At 38.0% G+C, this 22,721-nt stretch overlaps 1 protein-coding gene across 1 annotated transcript; it reads right to left on the reverse strand.

The window, feature by feature from the left end:
• Positions 1-1,205: 1,205 nt before the first annotated feature.
• Positions 1,206-17,692, reverse strand: LOC139659159 (cytoplasmic phosphatidylinositol transfer protein 1-like). The gene is made up of 9 exons (XM_071537378.1): positions 17,645-17,692; positions 15,276-15,424; positions 12,137-12,225; positions 12,004-12,011; positions 11,842-11,913; positions 9,202-9,297; positions 8,624-8,779; positions 2,627-2,690; positions 1,206-1,303 (listed from the first exon to the last, which is right to left on the reverse strand). The coding sequence occupies exons 1-9, from the start codon at positions 17,690-17,692 to the stop codon at positions 1,206-1,208; spliced, it is 780 nt and encodes a 259-aa protein (XP_071393479.1).
• Between the last annotated feature and the right edge of the window lie 5,029 nt (positions 17,693-22,721).

The raw sequence follows: 22,721 nt of genomic DNA on the forward strand, positions 1-22,721 counted from the left end.
GTAGTCTAATGCTGTATCTATTTAATGTGTTTATTTTATTATCATTATTATTTTCTTTTTATTTAATGATTGTCTGCTGCTGGTGTTTTATCTTGTTGTGTATTAATGTTCAGGACTCTTGGATGAGGTCCTAATAAAACTCACACTCAACTCAAATTGAGAACTTTAAGTTATGTTATGTTAACATTAAATTGCCAGATTTTTAATTTTCTAATTTTTGAGAAAATGAGAGCAGTACATAGCCAAAACTAGGCTCTACCAGAATCAGAATCAGAATCAGAATCAGAAATGGTTACCATGGCATTTGAACAGGTATTTCTCTGGCTTTACACAGAACAAATGGAGGGGTGAGAAGCAGAGGGGCGTAAGTGACATGTGACCAACTTTACAGGAGAGCCAAAACAAAAAATGACCATACTTTGTCCTGACTTTGTTTATTAAATTCAATCTTTAATATGAAAACTTCATAAACACGTGGATGACAATATCCTTCATGAACAATATTTTGACATTCATTGAAAAAAATATTTTTCTATCTTGTTTTTTTATTTGGAAGAAAGTCACATGCGCCTTTTTGGAACCAAGATTTTATCTCATATACATTATGAAAAAAGGGCGTATCTGATGAAAATATGAAAAAAGCTTTACATTAATGAGTTAAAAAGTAACTGTAATCCATTGTTATAATATAAAATATCATATAAAAATATCCTTATATCATATTAGTTCATTGAATGTAATTAATTTTGTTAAAACATTGATAATAACCATTTGGCCAAATAACTAATTGTTTAGCCATTTCGCCAAATAACCAACTGAAAATAGCCTACAGAGTCCATTGTGATTATCTTCCTTTTGAACAACTTTTTATTTTTTCTGTGAATTGGGAGTGATAATGATTTCACATTCCTTCACTTTTTTTTACACATTTGTGTAAAAGTGCACATACTGCAATGTAACAACAGAGGGCTTTCAGGTGATGTAAACTTCTGGAGGTCCTCAACTGAGTACGATAGCGAGTCAGGTCGGTCTTTTCTCTGGCTTTTAACTCGGTTTAAACTGGGTATAAACGCTCTGTGGAAAGACAGCTTCAGGTGTAGAAGAACAGAGGAGTTCCCCTCGTTTACAGAACCGAACAAGCAGCTAAAGTGGGTGAGGTGGAGTCGGAGACGTACCGTCCCGTCCAGAGCGCAGGCTTCGCCTCTTCACTGCTGGGCCGGTTCAGCCTCTGGGCATCGCAGCTTCTGGTTGGTCTCCACGTGCATCTGATCCTCAAAAGACCTCACATCCTCCAGGCTCATGTCTGCACATACACACCACACAGACGAAGAGCGCTGTAATATCCTTAAATTATATACTTTCACACATGTAATTCCAAGAAAATAGGGTATTAAAATGCATTTCTCATTCTCTGCCAAGGGGATTTCTACTTTCACCCAGGTATACATTTTATTTCCTACACCATTTTTTTCCTAGTTTACTCACACACAATTCAATTATGGTTCCTGAAGTATTTGGAGATACTGTTTTAACAAAATTTTGAACTGATCTTTAGTATTCTCTTGAACAATATGCACTGGTTTGTCTGTGTGCTGCATTTTATAGTGAATCACATTGTATAAGCAGTGTTTCTATGTATAAATGTATGTAATGTGCTATAAACTGTTTGCTAACATTACAGAAGAGATGAACCCCTAACCCAAGAGATCCAAGTCAAATAAACTGAGCTCTATCACCACCAACACAAATGTGCCGTGAGACTACAGAATCTGCACATTTCAAAATGATAAACAGATATTATGACCATCGTTTGAGCTTGATTAGGAATTTTTCCGAGGACCCCCCGCATGGGATCCCGAACCCGAGGCCAACTCTACACCCCATGTGCCGGCTACCCTTCTCTAAAAATAGAAAAATAAAACGTATGGAGTGTGAGAAATGTAACCCGGAGCCCCGTCTCCTGTTTATCCGCGGTTACACTTTGTATTGCGCAACACAAGCGGGGAAACCAGATGTGTTCTTGCATTTCCTTGACTGTAACAATACATTTTTGGGGATTTAAATGAACTTTTAGATTAAACTTAGTATTGTGTTCAAGTCAAAATTCAGGTATCATGACAACAAGAGTCAGTACTACCGCTAAAACATCATAGATTTATCACACAGGGCCATGAGGACAACAGCATCTACAGCAGGTGGAGGGGGACAAAATTCCTCCAGTATAATTACTGACAGGGTGTTTCACCAAACGCTCTCTTCGCACACACACACACACACACACACGGCCATATATGATGTCACACATACTCACACCCTTGGGCTATTTTAGCCCACCATGACCCCAATCTTCTTTCCAACTGGCATGGTCTCCGTCTCTCTCTCTCTCTCTCTCTCTCTCCTACACACACACACACACACATACCTCTAGCACCATACTCCTAGCAAACCTTGCTCCAGTCATAAATATCCTCGACAGGGCGACAACAACCACCCGCCTGCTTCTGCTGGAGGTTTCCAATGTTCATGACACAGACACACAGAACACACACATGCATTGCTAACACAAAAATACAAGGCTAATAACACACACACACACACACACACTGAGAGAACAAGTTGTACTTACTGTACCACTCGTCAACCCAGGCAAAGGCCTGTCTGTGTCCCACCAGCAATATATCTCTTATAACCTGAGAGAGAGACAGAGGGACAGAAAATTGAATTTTTAACAAATACATTTACTTCTTTTCTCTCTTTCTCCTCTCTATGCCTTCATTGTAACTTCGGTAACACTTTCTATGACGCCCATGTCTACAATGCATTATAAACATACTTATAATGCGTTATAATCTGCTTATAGCACTGTATAATTATAAGCACTCATAAATATTCATAATGCTTTCTAACAATAATCATAACACATTATAAAGCATTTTATAATGACTTATAAGGTCAAGTATCATAATACTTCATAATTGCTGGTCACTCACTGACATTTTTTTCGCGTATTATAATTCTCATAGTTGTAATACATTATAATCATTTTATAATGCATTATAATCACTGTTATAATGCATTATAATGTGATTATAAGTTACTCTAAGTGGTCATTAGGTGCTTTAAGTAAAGTAATGAAATTCCTGAGGTATAGGCAGATATAATACATTACAAGCTGGTTATAAGTCACTATAAGTGGTCATTGTTTGCTTTAAGTAAAGTGAAAAAAATATCATTAAATCTATGCAAGAACAACACAAAATGTTGTAAAATTAATTTATTTGTTTAACGGGTCATAACAGAAATTGAGAACTCCAATTTGACAATAAATTAAATAAGTAAATCTCTCTGAATTAATAAATGGCTTCTATGCATTTTTTTCTTTTCCTCATGTACATATAAATTTGCTTATGCACATATATCTCTGTATTACATGTATGATCGACTTTGTTTTTTTGTTTGTTTGTGTTTGTCTGTATGTAAAAAATATATTAAAAAAAATAAGTAAAGAAAGCCCTCGATCAAATCACTTTTTTATAGTTGCGTAGTCATCTGACAACAGAAACAGAAATATATGTCAGTGACAACACCTGTATTGTGTTATACACTATGTTGAAACACAAAGTAAGTGATCACAGACAGAGTTATGGGCGACAGAAAGTTGGCTTTTTAACATTGCTGGCCATGGTGAGAACCGATCTATAACCTGCAGAAGTACGGCAGCCATGTTTGTGAAAAAGGCGTATTCACACTTTTGATGTTTAGCTCTTAAACCAAAGTGAAGACAACTAGACAGTTTTGACATTGCCGATGCACTAAAGTGTATTTCCCACTGTGTTCCCAATCAACATCATACAGACCCACAGATCATTATTGTGGTAGTGAAAGCCGACCAATTAGAGATTATCAAGACACAAAGAAATAGGTTGAAAGAAAACAGTGTAAAAAGGTAAGTGTGTGCAACAAGTATTTTTTCATTATTCTCCTATTCCTTATAGCCAGTGTGGTTTCTACATTGATTTTGTCCTGCTTGCCAACCCCATTTCTGCTGTAAGCAATATTTTCCTTCTCCACAGTTTCAAAATGTTGCCTGTGTATCTAAGACAAAAGGTTGTGATACAACAAGCAACATTTTGGAGAATGTGGAAGAATTGTGTATGTATATGCTGTGCGCCGCCAGACCTGTAGGTGTCACTGCAGGCTGGTTGTCTGTAAGATTCTACTTCCCCTGTAAGCTCCACCCCCGAGCAAGTACAAATACTGATCAGTATGTAGTGTCCGGTGAGAGAGAATCATCTAGTTACTAAGGCAATAGTCTTCTCTCGTGCATGTAAAATAAAGCATAATCAACAGAGTCAACTGAGTGTTTCTTGAAGAATTCCACGACAATAACATGAGGTGTCCGTCAAGAGGAACTGAAGTCAGACTTTCAGCATTGCACCATAGCATTAGAAGCTGCCATGTAGACAATGTGAGAGTGTTTATCCATCTACTTGGGCTGTGTAATCCTGCAATGTTGACCAAAATGTTACGCAGTGTACGCATCACAGGCATAAAGGTGCCAATCTCGGAACCCATCGTCTATCGGTCTGACGACGATTAGACTCTGGGGGCGACGGCCAATATTTGGGGGTTTCCGGTGTAGCCAGAGGACATCCGGGCCAAGACTTCCTCTTCCGTGCGCCGGTCATTGTTTACAGTCCGATTAGCAACTTGAGACGTGAGAGTCGAACGTTTCTCCACACAATACACAAACATCGATACTTTTTGTAGGTGTTTTAGGTCCGGACGACATTTCGGCTAATCTCTATAAACAGATATCTGCATATGAGACATCGTCTCTCAACTCCGACTCCATTCTCGCATCTCAAGTTGCTAATCGGACTGTAAACAATGACCAGCGCACGGAAGAGGAAGTCTTGGCCCGGATGTCTGCCAGAAACCCCGAAATATTTGCCGTCGCCCCCAGAGTCTAATCGTCGCCAGACCGATAGACGATGGGTTCTGAGACTGTAAAGGTGGTGATACACTTGGCAGTTTTTTGGGGCAATGTAGGCAACACTCTCAATACCAATCGATCGATCTTGATCATCATAGTTGCCCAGACATTTTTTTCCCCTGCTCATCTCTGCCTTAACAGCTGAACCAAACAGGATCTGTGTGTCATAAAGTGCTGAATTCTACTGCCAGTGACTCAACAAGAAGTCCATTCCGTCTCCCACAGAAACATTTCCCTCGATACCCTCGGTTCACTCGCGCCACAAGTATCAACTGTGTTTGAGTGCTTTTACATCTATTCTGTAGTTGTGATAATTTGGTAGTAGGTAGTGGTAGTGGATTTGATTGTGTAGATATTTCTGCACGTTTGATTTGTCATCCAGTAACAAAACATCCATGGACTGGATGGAAGGAGAAAGGGTCATCTATAGACCCATCAAGGTATGTGAGCATTGTTTATATGCATTTATTCCCTTTGTCATCCATCACTTTGTGGAAAACCAAAGAGCTTTCAACTCACAGAAGACAGATAGTTGTTCACCTACACAAATCAGGTAAAAGATATAAGAAAAAAATACATAAACAGTTGAAAATACCACTAAGCACACTCAGGGCAATAATCAAAAAATTATTCTGCATCACACTCCTCCAATTAGGACCATCTTGAATATCCTTCATCGGATTGAGATCAAATTATTAGTGTGCATCTAAACGTACTGTGCTTTATATCCTGCTCATGGATCCCAATAAACAGTCCGCTTAATCCTGTCTGTGGAATGGAAAGTGTATCTGGGCCTTCCCACCTCCCACCACTGACTTAATAAAACAAAGTCCCTTTTTTTTGCCCTCCAGCAATCCCAAAAACAGTTCATATTTCTCACACTGCAAGGCCAATGCGGGTACTTTGATCCAATTGTTTTGGCACTGTAGTACGGCTTCTGGAAGAGGGTTCACTCAGTCATCCAAGACATAATGGATAAAAAAATTTGATTCGTCCCCAAATCAGCCTTTTGTTTTATGATCCCAATATTGTTTCTGAGGAAGATGCGGAGTGCCTGTTAAAGGATGAGGCTGGTGTTTTTTAATGCATTGCTTACCGTCAACAAATCCTATGAAAATAACAAAATCAGCAATGATTTTGTTTTGCCAACAAATCTCATCCATGTAGCCTGTGTCCAATAAAGCTTTGTCCCAGTATCCATAGAACTGCATTGTATTAAAAAAACTATTAAAAACACGTCACAGAGCCATGCCGTTGCTCTGGCAGTATATATTTCATCATCACGATGCACCGGGCCAGCCGACTTTTTCCTCAAACAACTTAATAAGCCGGCTGTAAACACGTTTGCGATCTCAGGAAAGTAGTTCCATTTTGAAATGTAAACTATGTCTTTGTGAGCTGTATTTCAAGGTTTTTAGCTTAGAATTGGAGCCAATGACTTCCATGTTGACGGCTAAAAACGATACGTGGGAGAACGTCAGAAAGTAATGGGAGTAGAGCAAACGCATTGTTGATTTTGTTATTTTCATAGGATTTGTTGACGGTAAGCAATGCATTAAAAAACACCAGCCTTATCCTTTAAAGAGTAATTAAACCCCAAACTCAAATCTGTGTAAAGCCTGATATCTAGTGGTAAAAAGCATGTTACTGAAACTGCCATCTGCTATTGGCTGATCTTTGGTGCCAAGTGATGTCACCTTCTATAGAGTACAACAGGTGGTGACATCACCTGGCACCAAAATGTAAATTACTATGGTGCACACCAGAAGTCTCAACTCCAAATTTATTCCATTAGAAAAATTAACATGATATAACATACTGTAACTTTCCAGTTTCCATCTAAGGATTTTTTTGTGAATTATGATATGTCGATTTAGAAAAGTTGAATCAAAGCGGCAAAAGTTGCCAATTTGTTCTCAATATCTAAAAAAAAAACAAAAAAAAAACCTATGCTCACTAGAAGCAGGAACGTTTTTGGTTAATAAAGATATGCAATAATTCATGATGGAAATGCATTTGTCAAATGAATACTGATGTAGGTTTGGCATGGTCTGCTTGATGAATTGTTTAATGAAATGTCTGTAAAATATCTGGCAACCTCCAGAATATTATATGTGTTGTTTCTAACATGTATAGGTCTGTACCGCAGTTGTATTAGTTGGTACATTAGAATATCATACATGTTATTTCTAACATGTTGAAGTCTCCATCGTGGTTGTATGACCATTAGTTTCTGCACCGTCCCTCCTTGGAGTAGCCTGCAGATAGACTTGAAATCTCAGGAACATACTAAACATGCAGACACACACACACACACACACAGTTGAGGGTCCTTGAGGCCTCTATGTTGCACAATGCAGCTGAAAGTTGAGGGAGTGTTTGGGAGTATTTTTACAGGCCCCTCTGGCAACGACAGATCAGCTCTGTTTCATAGTCTTATAAAATTCATTTTACAGTGTGGCAAATCAACAGTGCAGTCTGTAAAATTTGTCATATTTTTCTTTATTTGAACGGTATTTTTTCCATAAAATTTGTAGCGGTGCTGTGCTGGTTCTTGTCTCATCGGATTTTATTGGCTTTGTTGGTGTGATTATTCTCATGTTTGAAACTTAAAGTCACAATGAAATTTAACATTACTTTTGTAGCTAACATTTTGTTAGCTAATTTTCCATATCATACACCTATTTAACAATAAATGAAAAAAATCTTGTTTTTTTTTTATTATCAAAATCCCATTACTTTTACCTTCTGGAAAACGATCTTTAGTGATTACCTCATGCTGTACCAGTAGCCGTATAAACAGATATCTTAATGGCTTACACTTTTGAATGATCCCTCCCATATTCTGCAATATTTTCATATACAGTGCCTTGCAAAAATATTCAGACTCCTTGACTTTTTGTACATATTGTTGTGCCATAAAGTTATTTAAAAATGCATTTATTCAGGATTTTTAATCTGAATTTTATGTAAAGCACTGTATTCTATGGAAGTGAAAACAAATCCGTAGAAATGTATGTTAAAGTATAAATTTAAAATAACAGCAATCGGGTTTCAAGTATTCAACCCTTTTGTTTTGTTTGGGTTAAACTGCCACACTGACAAAAATGTGCTAAAAATGCCTTATCATTTGTTACTCAGATGTCATATTTACACTGTATTAAGCTGCTCTGAACAGTGTTTCCATTTTAAACTTGTCTGTTAATTTGTCTTTCTAGCTCTTAATGGGTCTTAATGGGGTTTTAGGGTGCAGGCTGGACTCGGGATCTTGCATCGGAATACTGAAGCACAGTATGGGATATATGGTTCACTTATGGATGACATTTGAGGTTTAAAAGAAAATAGAAACATATAAAGTGTTGCTTGCAGACTAGTGACTAAGACTAAATATATTTCAGAATGCGCCTTCCAGAAATGTGCTTTACCACCTGTCCTCTGTAATAAAGCTCCAGGACAGAGGTACCAGTACAAGTGTGCAAAACAAATGTGCATTATTATCTGTTCACTGTATTATTGGAACAATGAACAGGAAAAATGCCATATGTGCCATCTCATGTGCAGAGATTGTGCAGAAAAGTGTCCACCTACAGTCCAGAGTCTAGGAATCCACACACACTCATTGTGTACCTTGTGTACAAAGTGCTCCACCCGCGTCTGAAGGCCCCACACTTCGAACTTGACTGTGACCAGCTTGTAGGAGCACATGACTGGCTCGGTGGTCTGCCTCCAGTCCTCTACCAGGGGGCCCCGGCCGGTCCTCACCGAGGAGAAACTCCTCAGGTCCTACACACAGTAGCACATAGTAACTTAGTACATTATGGGAGATGGAAGAGGGATGGAGTTTGCTGACTTCACATAATCATAAATATTAACTATCACTATCACTAGAGCAGCTGGGAAAATGTGGCTGAGGAAAGTGAATGAGTAATGCTCTGCCCTCCCTTAAAGGATAAGGCTGGTGTTTTTTAATGCATTGCTTACCGTTAACAAATCCTATGAAAATAACTTATCCTTATCCTTTAACAACTACTGGTACTGTACTGGGCAGCTCCCAGTGTGAATGTGTGGAACTGTATGAATGTGAAGGGGGTGTTGCTGGAAAAGTAAATGGTGCTCAGTCAACTTTCCCTGGATAAATGAAGGTAAAAGATTAACGCAAAAGTATAAGTATTCAGAAAACGATCGCATTGTATCCATCACACTACCTCAGCGCTGTTGTAGTGTCTGTCGGGGAAGGGGTCGTAGGCTATATCCAGATAGTCCACCTCCACCGCCTTGTTGGCTTTCTCCTCTGTGAACAGCTGCATAGCACACACCTCTGCTTTAACACGGCACACACAACTGCTTATGGAAAATACTTTCACATCTCATAATAGCTCAATATACAGGACCATTTGGCCAATGTTTGCCAAAAAAAAAGCATAAATAGAGAAACTATTTACAGCTTAAAAAATATAAAAAGAATTCAAAACTTTCAGTCCTGTATCAATAGCTCAATCAATCAGAGTGAACCTGCACTTTTCAAAACAGTTACAAACTGTTTTAGAGTCAACAAAACTGTAATGAATCAAAACCAAAAATATAACAATACAAACGTCAGACATGAATAAAAACATGGTTCAGAAAAAATAAACCGGCAAAGTACAAGAGAAAGTTGTATAAATGCCTATTCTGTAAAAGCTACACTACACAATTTTGCAGATGTAACTGTAAAAATGTTCGACTCAAAATTTTACCAACCCAGTCAGTCTGCGATTGCTTTATACCAATTTCAATTGTGGAGAAGATTTCCCACCAGTGACCATATCCGACTATACCTGAATGGGACGCTATTCTTTGTTGAATTCCAACTTTATGATTTAGGCTGATAAGATGGGTGTATTTTAACATAAAAATTTTGCATAGTGCAGCTTTAAAAGGCGACGCTGATTTTGCCAGCCTAGAGCTCCTCAGGCAGCGTGTCAATCACTTCCGGTCTTTCTCCTAGACTTTGGGACGGCCAGGAGGGTCCACAAGGGCCACGCAAGTAATAAGTAACATTTTAAAATACAAAACTATAGGCTGTTTAGTCTTTTTCAAAAGCCTGGCATTGCTGATTTAAACAGGAACGCAAGCTATTACAATAGTCAAGGACCGAGATTAAATAAAAGTGTGTACAAATCTTGCGAAAGACCAAAAGGCAAGTGATGTGAATTCAGACATATTTCAGAAACTAAATATCATATGACCTTAGAAAAGAACAAGAAGAACCCTTTAGCATGCATTTTTGGGTGACGGTGTCTTTCATGGAGAGGATTAACAGTAATGAATATGTCTATGAAGAGTATTAAAAAAAAAAAAATATCCAGTGGTTGGCAATATTGACTGATACATTTCCAGTCACAGATACCATGTCCCACTTTGTAATATTTTGTTCCATACACTGTCCCCACCCCTAATAGCCCCCTGTACTAACTCACCCACTGGACTGTTTTTTTTACAACCATATAAAATGTCTCCTTGTCATGTCTGCTTTCCATCTGTCACAGTGTGTTGGTCTATGTCAAGTCATGTGTCAGAGTAATAACGCTCCTATATGGACGTATCTGTGTCTTGACTGGCTGTGGAAAGTAATTTCCTGCTTGAGGACAAATAAAGCTCTAATCTAATCTAAATAGAAAAATACAAGCCTTCAGTACCTATAGCCTACAATTCCTACAGCTATCTGTAACATTGTGAAGGTACAGCAAGGCTTAATAGAAACCAACGTGAATTGAATTAAGCGTCGGGGAATTGGATAAGCCTCTTGCAACTCAAAACTATGCAAGCTATCATCTATTTACAGGGACTGGAAGAAAAAGAATTGCAAGGTTAAAGTGATATTCGACTTTAAAAAGAGACCAAGTATGAAATAAAATCGATACAGAGAGGATTATACTTGCTTTTATTTCATCTCACCTTGACTACTGCAACGCTCTGTTTACTTTTCTTAATAAAAATGATGTAGGTTGTTGTTGCCTTGTCCATTATTTATTTGTTCCATTTGTTTTGTCCTCATTTTTTTGATGTCATTTGTTCATTTTTTATTTGTCTTGGCAGTGAAGCACTTTGTAACTTTGTTTTGAAAATGGCTGTATAAATGAAGATGATTATTATTATGATTATGATTATGATTATTATATAATATAAACTGCCTTGACAGCTTCATAACTTCCTGATTTTACTCCAAGACACATTTTACTGTAGCAGCCATGACAATAAAAATTTACACTTGATACAGATGTTTTTTAAAGAAGTTAAACAATAAAATGACACTTCAAATTGTTAAAAATGCAATAATACTAACTGACTTTGGGCAATCGCAATTTTATCCAATCCGAGGAAAATGGGTATAGTTCAAGAATGACCCTTCCTCGACAACTGAATAGAGAGGCTTCCATAGATGTAAATGTTCAGAGTGAACTGTGATCACCAAAAACAATGGCTGTCGTGTTCGCTGGAGAAAAACAAGTTTGCCAAGATGTTTGCATGTAGCGTATCACATAAACGGCATATCAAAAACCAGAAAAAAACAAAACAAAATATGTCCACTCAGCAAAGTCAGTGGAGTGGAAACGCCGGGTACTGCGTCGGCTTTGAGGTTGCTATACGTATGCACTCTTTGCAGGTGGCATATAGTAAGTGACGCAATATACATGATTGTTTTTTGAGTTTATCATGTATTTTTTCTAAATTGTAGTCATCAAGTTGCCATTGCCTCGCAATGTCTCGTCTGAATACAACCAGAATGTCAAGAACGTCACACCTTGATCATTTGGAAGCTAGATCGATCCCTACAGAGCTCTAAAGGTCTTAAACATCCTTACATTGTCGTTGTCACCACAGTTGTCTTCATACTTGGTTTCAATGTGGATGGAGAACTTGGGGAAGAAGGAGCACTGGAGAGAAACAGGGGGAAAAGTTAACACATAATACAACCGGCAGTGAATGTACAGAGCGTAATGTAGTATGAGCAAAATAACACTCACTGTGAAGTCTTGAGTGACACCGAGGCCATAGGAGAGAGAAAACAAATCAACAGCTGATGTGGATTTATTCATTGAAAGCATTATGCATTATACAGGCATATTCACCATATATAGGGAACAATGAGATGTTCACCTGTTATGGTGTACGGGTAGTAATTCCATGACTTTTCCGTGATGTAGAAAATACGAGGCACCACTGCTTTGGCCCAAGATGGAAGCTTGCTGCAAGACAACACACACACACATACACAACACACAACACACATGTGCACACACACACACACAATTAGAGAGCACAGAACAAAGATGTTAAAGACTGACTCCACTAAGTATTTTTAGCCAGTCAGAATTACTAGCGTGTCTCCACAGGCAACGGTTACCTCTCTCGAGCGTGCGCGTACACACACACACACACACACACCTCTCAATTTAGCCTTGACATCAGGAGAGGACATACATCCAGCATCATATTTCCTATCCTTGGCGGGCAAATGCTGGTCTTGTTGTACCTACTGTACACAACAAGCTAATTTAGGCACCTGGCTGCACTATTTGGCCATTGGTTAGTTCTTGCAATAGTAAATACTACAAGGCAGAGGTGTGACCAAGTCAACTTTGCTCAAGTCCCAAGCCAGTCTCAAGTCTTGAAGCACAAGTCTCAAGTCAAGTCCCGAGTCTAAAAGTATCAAGTCCAAGTCAAGTCTATGTCATTAATATCAAGTCTCAGGTCTAAATGTAGAACACCAAGTCAAGTCAGAACAAATCCAGTCCAGTATCAATGAATATCTTAGAGACAATAGGCCTCATGCAAGAACGTCGTAAATGACCTGCATAAACATGATGAATGCCACCTGTTCTAAATGAACGTGTGTTCATGAGAATTGTGAATTTGCATAATTGACGCCCCAATAATGCCATATAAGGTTAGGGGTCCGGCCCCATTTGTCGGGAAGCTTCATTCATAAAAATGACACGGAAGACTAAGAAGAAGTCTACCAGCTCTGAGACTGAAGTCCTACTATCAGAAATAAGTCAACCAAAGCATATAATATTTAATATAATTCAATAGTGGAGTCAAAGGCCCTGCTAAAGCCAAGGAATGGGAGAAAATAACTTGTGCTGTTAAAGAAAAACATCTATAGTATTCCTATACATTTTAGATTAATACTAAATAAATATCCCAACAAAGCTATAATTCCCTATAGGAATATTATAGTGATACTACAGAAGACAAAAATACCATAATAAGGTCACTATAAACTCACCATTGAGTACCACAGACACTCCAAGTCCCTATCGGAGTACTATCGGAATATTATAGGACTATAGTGATTTGTCGTTAGGGCACCGTCACAGAAATAAAAAATAAAAAACTTGCACCTCAACCTGGTAAGACCTAAAACCATTTCTCTTTCTAGAATTTAGATTCACTTGCACTTACCCAAATTAACGTTATCAACTGGAGTAAAATACACTAGAAATCATATTTATCTACCTCTATAATGTATTTTCCCCAATACAATCTAACCTTGCCTTTGTCTACCTGAGTGTTTGTCAAATAACCTGGCAAATGTTAGTGTTTTTGGTTTTGTCTTTGCATTGAGCGCACTTATAGGCTACTATGTAACCCACATGGATATTAATGAGATTTTATGCGGCTGGTAAAATAAATTACACACTACCTTCTTTTGAAAAAGCCATCAGTGCTCCCTTGCTACTTTTCCTATGACTATAACCACTGTACTGGTTAATCTCAACATGATTATACATTACTTTATAGTGTCATTTATATATTCAAACTCAACAGTTCTTCAAAGTGACAGAGATACAATCCACTGGTCAACAACAAAGTTTTTTTTTGCTTTGGAGAACGGCAGGTTGATTGTACGTGACTTGTACGACAGGTCTGGACCACTCCTACATTTTGTTCGTACCTAAGAGAAAATTCTAAATACGAGAAAATTGGTGAATGCGGCAAGTTCTCTTAAATCGCTCGTACGAGTGACTTAAGAACAAATCTGTTTGTACGAGTGGTTCTTGCATGAGGCCCAGTGTTCCAATGCTTCACCAACGCTTCAGATAAAGTTAAAATAGTTTCAACTTGAGAATGTCCAACGCTCACGGCGCTAAAATGAGCTGGGGTACCTGTTTTGGGTCTTTTCCATAGGAAATAATGAAGAAACAGCGCCAGAGCTTCTTTCACAGGTCTTCGGTGTAACCTAACTTTGTTCCAAGGCTTTCTCTCCGCAGCGTGGAGTTGCTTACTTAACCAACCAAGTAGGGATGCCCCGATAACGGTTGTTGCCAATACCGATCAGCCATGCCGATAACAGTTTCCATTTTACATACATTTCATCCATCCTTCTTTTTTTCTACCTCAATATTTACTTGATCATTATGTAAACAAAACCATGTGCGTTCTAGGTAGCGCAACATGATTTAGTGAGATAACCGAAGCACAAGACTCAGACTGTTGCCACTTAAACTTAAATAAATGGAGACACCCTCCGAAGATATATATCCGTTTCAGTCTCTGTTTTTGTATAAGTGAATGTTCTTAAGAGAGAGAGAAATGAGACCTTTCAGTTGCCTCTCCTCTGTTAGGGTCTCAACCGTCGTCCAGTTCAGGCAGTGCAGACCATTATGTAAACAAACGCACATGGCATGCGATGAATTGATGCATTAAATAAGCAGAGAATTAAATGAGGGGAAGTAGCGGGCGTGACGGACTGCAACGTTACTGGTTGTCCATGAAGATTTGTGATTTTAATTAACATCCACACCACCGACATGTTTTGAGGTGAGTTAGCATGTGGCAATGACACCAACTCCACTGAGAAATGGCTCACGTGTTTTGCGTCATCGATCATTTTTTGCAATCGGCGACTATAAAGCATTATCGGAATTCTCCGATCTCATATTTATACTGAATATCGGCCGATTCCGATTGCTAGCCGATCGATCGCGGCATCCCTACAACCAAGCAATGATTTCTATCAACCTTTCTATCGAGCATGTATAAAATTTATATTGAGTATAAGTTCTATCGTGATAGATATCGTGATCTTTTAACGCCCAGCCCTACTTGAAGCCATGCAGGCGGTCAGCTGCTCGAAATGTTGCGTGACAACAAGCCGAGCTCAGCCGGCTTCTGAGCCGACAGCCAGTATCATCACACCCCTACTAGTGAGTAGTCCCAGGTGAAAAAAAACCAAACCAAAACCAAAACCCAAACTGTCAAGGTAGACCTTTAATGCCCCAGAGGTTCTCACCTGGATAAGTGGACCCTCTTCTCAGTGTGCTGGCCTTGGCCATGCATGGGGTCATAGTGGGGCTCGTTGACCAGCACCTCCACCCCCTCTCCTTTCTGGCTTTCCTGGTGGCTGTGCTTACTGATGGTGTACAGCTGCCCTATCCTGTACTGAGGTGACCAGGAGAAAGCCAGGGACAGTCAGGGATATGAGCAGGAACACAGAAAGCATGAAAATACAATGAAAAATACAATGAGAACCTGCAGACTCTTGGGCCTCCATGGTCTCAATGCTCTCACCAATGGTCTCAATTGTTTACGGTAATTATAATAATGTCTCCAAATGAATGTGATAACAATTTATTGATGTTAAAATGCTACATGTAGCACCTTTAATTCACTCATGAGTGTCACTGTTACCATAGTTTATATTTAGTTTATATTTTAAAACTAAAGGTGGAGGAGATAAGGCTAGCAGAATCAGTGACTTCTTTTAAAACCCATTTTTATAGACTTGCTTTTATGTGATGTCGTCTTTTTAATCGTCTTTTTATCTTTTATCGGCTTTTTATTGTCTCTTTATCAGCTTTTTATAATCTTTTTTTATCATCTTTCTATTGTCTTTATACGTCTTTTATCTTAACTATAGCTTAATTTTATCTAACTTTTATTCTATTATTTCATTGATTTGGTTTTCATCCTACGATTATACCACTATTTACTTGAATGTTTGCTCTTTTCCACCTCTGTCCTCCTATGAATTTAATCCCTGTTTGTTATTGTTTTATTGCCTTTTAAATTCATAATTTGAGTATTCTGCTTTTATTTTGTCTGTCAAAGCACTTTGTAAACTCTGTTTTTAAAGGTGCTATATAAATAACATTATTATTATTATTATTCCAACCATATCCAAAAATTTATTTTGACTATGTCTGATTTGCATGTATATTAAAGTACTGCGCATGACATACGTGTATGGACTGTATAACAACATTTTCTGTATAACAGCCCAAGAAAAATATCTGCAGTAAGAACATATTATGCACTTGTATGCTACAGCAGTACATAAGAATAAAACTATCAGTGAGGCTGTGTACAGTGATATTTATTTAACTAAAATGGCCTTTATATTCCATATTCACTGGTCTATTTCCAGCACACACTCTTTGCTCTTTGCACACCTGCAATACAAAACATTGCAAGATTAACTTTTCGGGCAAAGCTAGCGGGTCCGGCTTGTTCAAATCCAAAAACTACTCCCCCAGATAGACTGGATGAGTTGAAAGCAAGGCTACAACAGCTTATTCTGTAATTCTGCCACAAAGGTAATTTATTTTTTATTATGCTTTAAGGTAAGGCACTTGAGGTTCCTAATTATCTGTGATTTTGCCTACCTAACACCAGGCTAGCTGCATTTTTAATCTTCCCTATAAGATACAAACCAATTTATTCTTATGCCTGAGGACGGTGAGGAGCTGTTATCTCAAGTTCACTCCAGTTTAAAGACATTTTTGCCAACTAATATTGTTAATATTGTCTATATACTGTATGTTAGATGCTGAAATTGTGCATGCTTGATCTGTTAATATCAGGGCTTTGTTTTCACATACTGTATGTTGTGGTGAAACATTTACAGAAGTGTGTGTAGAGTGAAGAGTGTGTAAACGAGATGACAAAGATGATGTAATGTAACAGTGGCCATACCCAGACTAACACTCCGTTTCCAATCTTTAAGCACAAATTGAGAGCGCAAAGAGTGTCCTTAAGCAAAAAGTGATGTGAAATCATACATATTTGAGAAGCATAAAGAAATAACCTTCACCTTTTTCATATAAATAACCGTTTTGCTACTCTCACATAGGTTCAGTGGTCAAAGGTGCGCGACATCCTGTCATCCCCCTGTCTCTGTACCCCGGTCTTTCCTGTCTCTCTCCACTTTTAACTCTCTGATAAAAGCAAAAAATGCCCCAAAATAATCTTTAAAAAATGCATATTTGTATATATATATGTTGCTAAATACTTCCCTAGTTAGTACAGATGTTTAGAACTTATTTTACAAGCAAAATCTTCAGAAAGAAATTAACTTAAATGACATGCAATAATGCAGTGGTTCTCAAAGTGGGGCCCTGGGACCCTCCAAGGAGTTGATATTAAATTAAGTTAAAATATTTCCATATGGGTCCCTGGGACTAAATCGTATCAAACGGGGTCCGTGGTCAAATGTGTTTTTGTTTGGGGACAAGAAAATGCTTTAAAAGATGCGTAGAGTATATGTCACATTTTTCAGATGGTGGATATCAAATTTTGCAAAGAAAGCTCAATGCCAATGCTAAAGTGGGGGCAGGTAGGTAAAAGCAGCAGGTCCCAGGCTTGAGGAAATGAAAGTCCTACCTCCAGGACAGTGAGGGGCAGACAGATGCGATACTCCTTCAGAAGCATGACGTCCTCCAGCATGAGACTGCTTCAGGGTGGGCAGGGATCCAAGTCCTTCATGACTAGATTTAACTGAGAAAACAACAAGACAACAACATGTTAAATTGTTTCTCTTTTTTGTCTTTGGTACTAAGTGGTCAGTGGTGTGGTGTTTTTGCACTGCATTTCTTAGAGATGACTTGTCAATCAAACAGTGTGTCCAGTACTGTGATGTCTTTTTCTTTTGGATTTTCTGTTGATGCAGTTTGAGTTTCTCTTTTCTTTGTCTGTTCAGCCATGGTGGCTATCACTGCTCATGCTAACTACCAAGTTCTTCCTCCAATCATTTCAAACAAACCACTGCTGGAAATGTAAAATACATTCGTTCCAGGAAAGACCTACCAGACACCGGGTGTTTAGAACAGCAAATGTAAAAGCTTGGTGTTGTTCCCCATACACACTTCTAATGAATAGTTTGGGCGTATGCAGATTTTTCAATATTAACAAGCTGCATTTGAAAGCCTAGAGTTTTTGGGTCATTTTTTTGAGACATCAAATTTGGACCAATGATAGACATTGATGTTTTGAATTTCCAAATTTGAATCATCATAACTCCTACACATACACATATCCAGCTATCTTTACTCTACAAATTTGCCTCAGAACCACTAAAGTCTGATTGGACAGATTTTTGGCCATCTGTTTTTGAAAAACAGGCTTTTTTGTTTTTTTGTTGTTACAAATGTTATTTTTACTAAAAAAAAAAACTTTCTTTATCAACAAACATGTTAAAAGAAGCAAATTTGTATATTTTCCGCATTACACACTATACACTACACATTTTATATAACAAAAACCCATTTCTGCAATTTACATTATAATTAGGGGTTCAAGCTCATTGGCACCACAAATCTTTTCCATATTATTACCTTTTAAATATAATTACATATTATTCTGTAAATTAGATATAATTTTTGGGTTGTTTTTTTTAAGTTCCTTTTTGACTCACTCCTTTATTTGGTAAGGTTGTACCACTCATGTTACAAAGACCCTTTTATCTATTTTTTTTTTTTTTTTTTTTTTGCATAAGACAGAAAGTTAATATTCCTTCCATTTCTCTGTGAGAAACCCAAGCAGTGTTGGCTAGTTGGTTTGGAGTTTAGGTCCAGACTGAGTGTAAATGTAGGAGTGATGGACATTAATTTACATCCAACAGAAAGTTAACACTGGGACAAAGCCAGATGGGCTTAATTGATTTGAACGTTTCACAGTCATTCCTTCACTTTATTTCTGATAAAATAGTAGTTTTGTTAAGTTTTGTTTCTTAATTCGCATTTTTGCATTCATGTGATTTTGTATTATATTACATTGCATATGTAGATATGATAATTTCCCTGAGTAACTTTAGTTAACAAGTCTATATTTGTCTTGAGGGAAGCTTTGCTGTAGTTCAGCTTCTTCCAGTGTGACGTGACTGCTTGGAAAACTGCTTTCAATGTAGCTTCACCAACATAACTGACAAGTGGAAACAAAGCCAAACAAAGCTGGACACAAACAGCGTGATATTTCTGTAGACGTTATTTCAAATATTAACTGCACGTGCGGGTACGCAGCGCGTGACAGACTCCCTTAAATCCTTAAATCTTACCATGAAACTAGTTGTGATGTTCTGGTAGCGAAAGCCAAACGGTTGATTCAGGTTCAGACCACAGACTGTAAAAAAAAAAAAAAAAAAAACCCAGTTCAGACACAAAGTAGCGTGAAAGTCGGGAGAGATTTGGTGTTACCGTTTTATCAGCTGAGCTGAAGCTCTGCTGCCTTCAGGTACTGTCGGAAATTTCGGAGTTACGAGGTGAACGCACGTGAACGACCAAAGAAAGTGGTAAATTGGACTGGGAAACATTATAATGACGGGATATAATGAGTAGTATATAAGAGTAGCTGAGATGTGACGTTTAGGAGATGGAGAGCATGGAAGCCATGTCAACAACTGATGGTAAAGGTGATGCATTGTGTATGTCATTGGTTGTTCTATGCAAATAATTAGTATTGCTGTAAGTTTCTACAGTCACGCTTTGACATGTAACACTTTTAAACATGAATCTACCGTTGTGAAGTTAATGGTGATAACCTTGGTATAATTACTCTAAACAAAAAGCACTCGCACATTACAATCGGTCGCCTCTATCTCACACCGGTGGTATTGTTAGTGCTACTGTTTCACAAAATTCAGCCCACATTTCCCATAAACCCCATTGCTTCCTGCCCCCCCTCCACCTCCCTGAAGCGGTTGGAAGTAATTTTTCCATCCGCCTTTCACTCCTTCCACCATCTGCCCTTACCAGAAACTTTGAAAGCTTTAGCTCCGTTTTTGCTCTGGAAGAACAGCCGACACTCTTGCTGTTTTGTGCCGTAAAGCAATCCAGCAAATTTCCCTCCAAATGTGACCCAGTGGCAACACAATGTAAAATACTGGGAAGTGGGAGCTTACAGAAGGCACTTGAAGGCAGCATCTTCACTCACCCAGATTCAGCGGCGACCTCTAGTGGCCAACAGGTTGTTTTGCTCATGGAAAGGAAGATTTGTTGCAAGAGCTTCTCTGCAAAGATTCTGTGTACATTTCAGAGGAGTCAGTTCCCTCTTCTATGTTGGAATCCTCTGCCTGTTTTCTGATTAAAATGAATAATTGTTTGGGCCAAAATATGTTCTATGGTGGGAAAAAAAAGAAAAAATGAAACAAAACAATATAACTTCACTGTAGGGAGAGATTTAGAAGAGCAGTTTTATTATTTAGAATTTAGAGTGTATGTACAGCATTAGGAAAGATAAGGGCTATTGGATGTTTACTATTATATCCAGCGGTAAATAAACAGATGGTTGAGCCAAACAATCACCAATATAGAGAAAAATATATTATCAGAGGAGCATTAATTTATGTTGTTTTCTTCATTAAAAGACCCTATCTTAATATTTCTTCAAAATTCCAAAACTGTGAATTGTCATATATGTCAGATCTATAAAGTAATTCTTAAGAATGAAGTGTTTACCCTCATTCTATGAACTACAGTTAGAATTTACATTATGAATTGATTGGAAAGTTGAAGTGAATTGATCCTAATCCCAATCTATGCAACCCATTTGGAACTACATTATTTAAAGGGTCGTCCTCAAAACAAATTTAAGCCTAGATACAACTTTATTGCAATATATTAGATTTCAATATATCATTCCATCTCTATTAAAATCTAATATTAAAGATAATAATGCATACCTATTTAAAGGTGCAGTAAGCACAGGTCTGTCCCATAGGTACTGTCCCATATCACAAAATGACCATAATATATCCTCTACGAACCAGTAATCCCTTAAAATAACTTTTTTCATTAATTTACATTACTTACTTCATGCAAAATCCCCTTAAAATTAATTAAGGGAGTGATTAATGGAGGAGATCCCATTGAAATCTCCTTAAACACCCCTTAATCTTGACTCCTTACTCTCTCATTTACTGAAAAATTCAGGGAGACAGGAACTTTTCCATTAATTTCCACTTAATAACCCTGTAAACCTGCACAAAAGGCATGAAAAATCCCTTACATAACTAGTGTGAATCAACCCATGAATAAATCCCTTATAAACCCATGATACTAACCATACTTTTTTTTTTTAAAGCTATGTTATTTTTAATGGATAATTAATGTTTATGTAATGGAAAAATTAGGGACATTTCCCTTACAAAAAAGTCCCATGTGAACTCAAAGCTTGTGCGTTCAAGTTTTTGGAGACATGTTGGTTTTCATATGTGAACATGTGAAATTTCCCATTCCCCATGTGAATATGACATTTCCACCTGTGAATTGTCTCTTTGCATGTGAAATGTAGTTTTCACATGTGAAACAAATATGTCACATGTAGTCACAAAATGTGGGGGGGGGAAATGGCATGCAGAAAAAAAATAGCATGCTGAAAAAAACACTTTTCGTCTAAGAACTGACATTTTCACATCTTAAGTAAAAAACTGTCAGAATACAAGGTGAAAAAATATTATTCACATATGTAAACCAACGTGTCCAAAAAAGTGTGTGTGCTTTGAATTCACATGATGGTTTTCACATGTGACTTCAGGGATAAAAAATTAAGAGGTTTGGTTTCTTAGTAGGATTTAAAAGTCTTCTAGAGCAGTGATTCTCAACCTTTTTCATATCGAGGACCCCTAATTTAGTCCACATGTGGGCCATGGACCCCCGTTTGATGAGATTCTGTCTCTCGGACCCAAATCTGAGAATATTTTTATTGTTAGATATGATTTTGTCTCAAATTCCATGACTGTCTTTATTGTAGGTAGAGAGATAACAGTGAAACTATGATCAAAATAGTCAGTCACATTTTTCTTGTAAATGAAATAATGGTGACGTTTAACACTTCATCAATTTGCTGGGGACCCCCTGGAAGCCCCTCAAGGACCCCTGGTGGTCCCCGGACCCCACGTTGAGAACCACTGTTCTAAGAGTGTAAAGCAGCCTAACCTTTGTTTAGGAACACCCCCCATTCCTTTTGGAAATGGACACCATGGCAGGAATCACTTGTTCCTATGTGAGATCAGGGAAGACAAACACACCAACCGACTGACAGACAAAGGACTGGAGAGAGGCCTCTTTTCAGGTTAAATACCATGCTCAAAGACCTTATCTCCCAGAGGGAAGAGAGTTGTACAGTAAGTTTGACAGTGTCATCCATTACAGAGAAATTCCTCAAGTTAATCAAGGCATCACTCAAATTAGTTACAAGGGCCTTTGACAGAGAGGAAAAGTAATTACTTTGGGGATTGACACAAATGATATTTCGTATACATGCACATCTGGCATTCAACTCTATCTTTGAAATCTTTGCCTGATTTTTTTATTTATTTTGACACTGATGGAAGAAGTGAGGCCCAGACAGGAGGTTGCCTGTCTTTGCTGGATCAGTTTCTCTTCCTCTATATCCTAACGTTGACCATCAGTGGAGAAATGACAAAACTCACCTAGGATCAGCATTTCGCCACAACTTAGTCTCA

The sequence above is a fragment of the Centroberyx affinis genome, unplaced genomic scaffold (genome assembly GCF_046629955.1).
Source record: "Centroberyx affinis isolate AG114_WGS23_722 - 3 ecotype Tasmania unplaced genomic scaffold, CSIRO-AGI_Caff_v1 ptg003026l_1, whole genome shotgun sequence".
NCBI lineage: Eukaryota > Metazoa > Chordata > Actinopteri > Beryciformes > Berycidae > Centroberyx > Centroberyx affinis.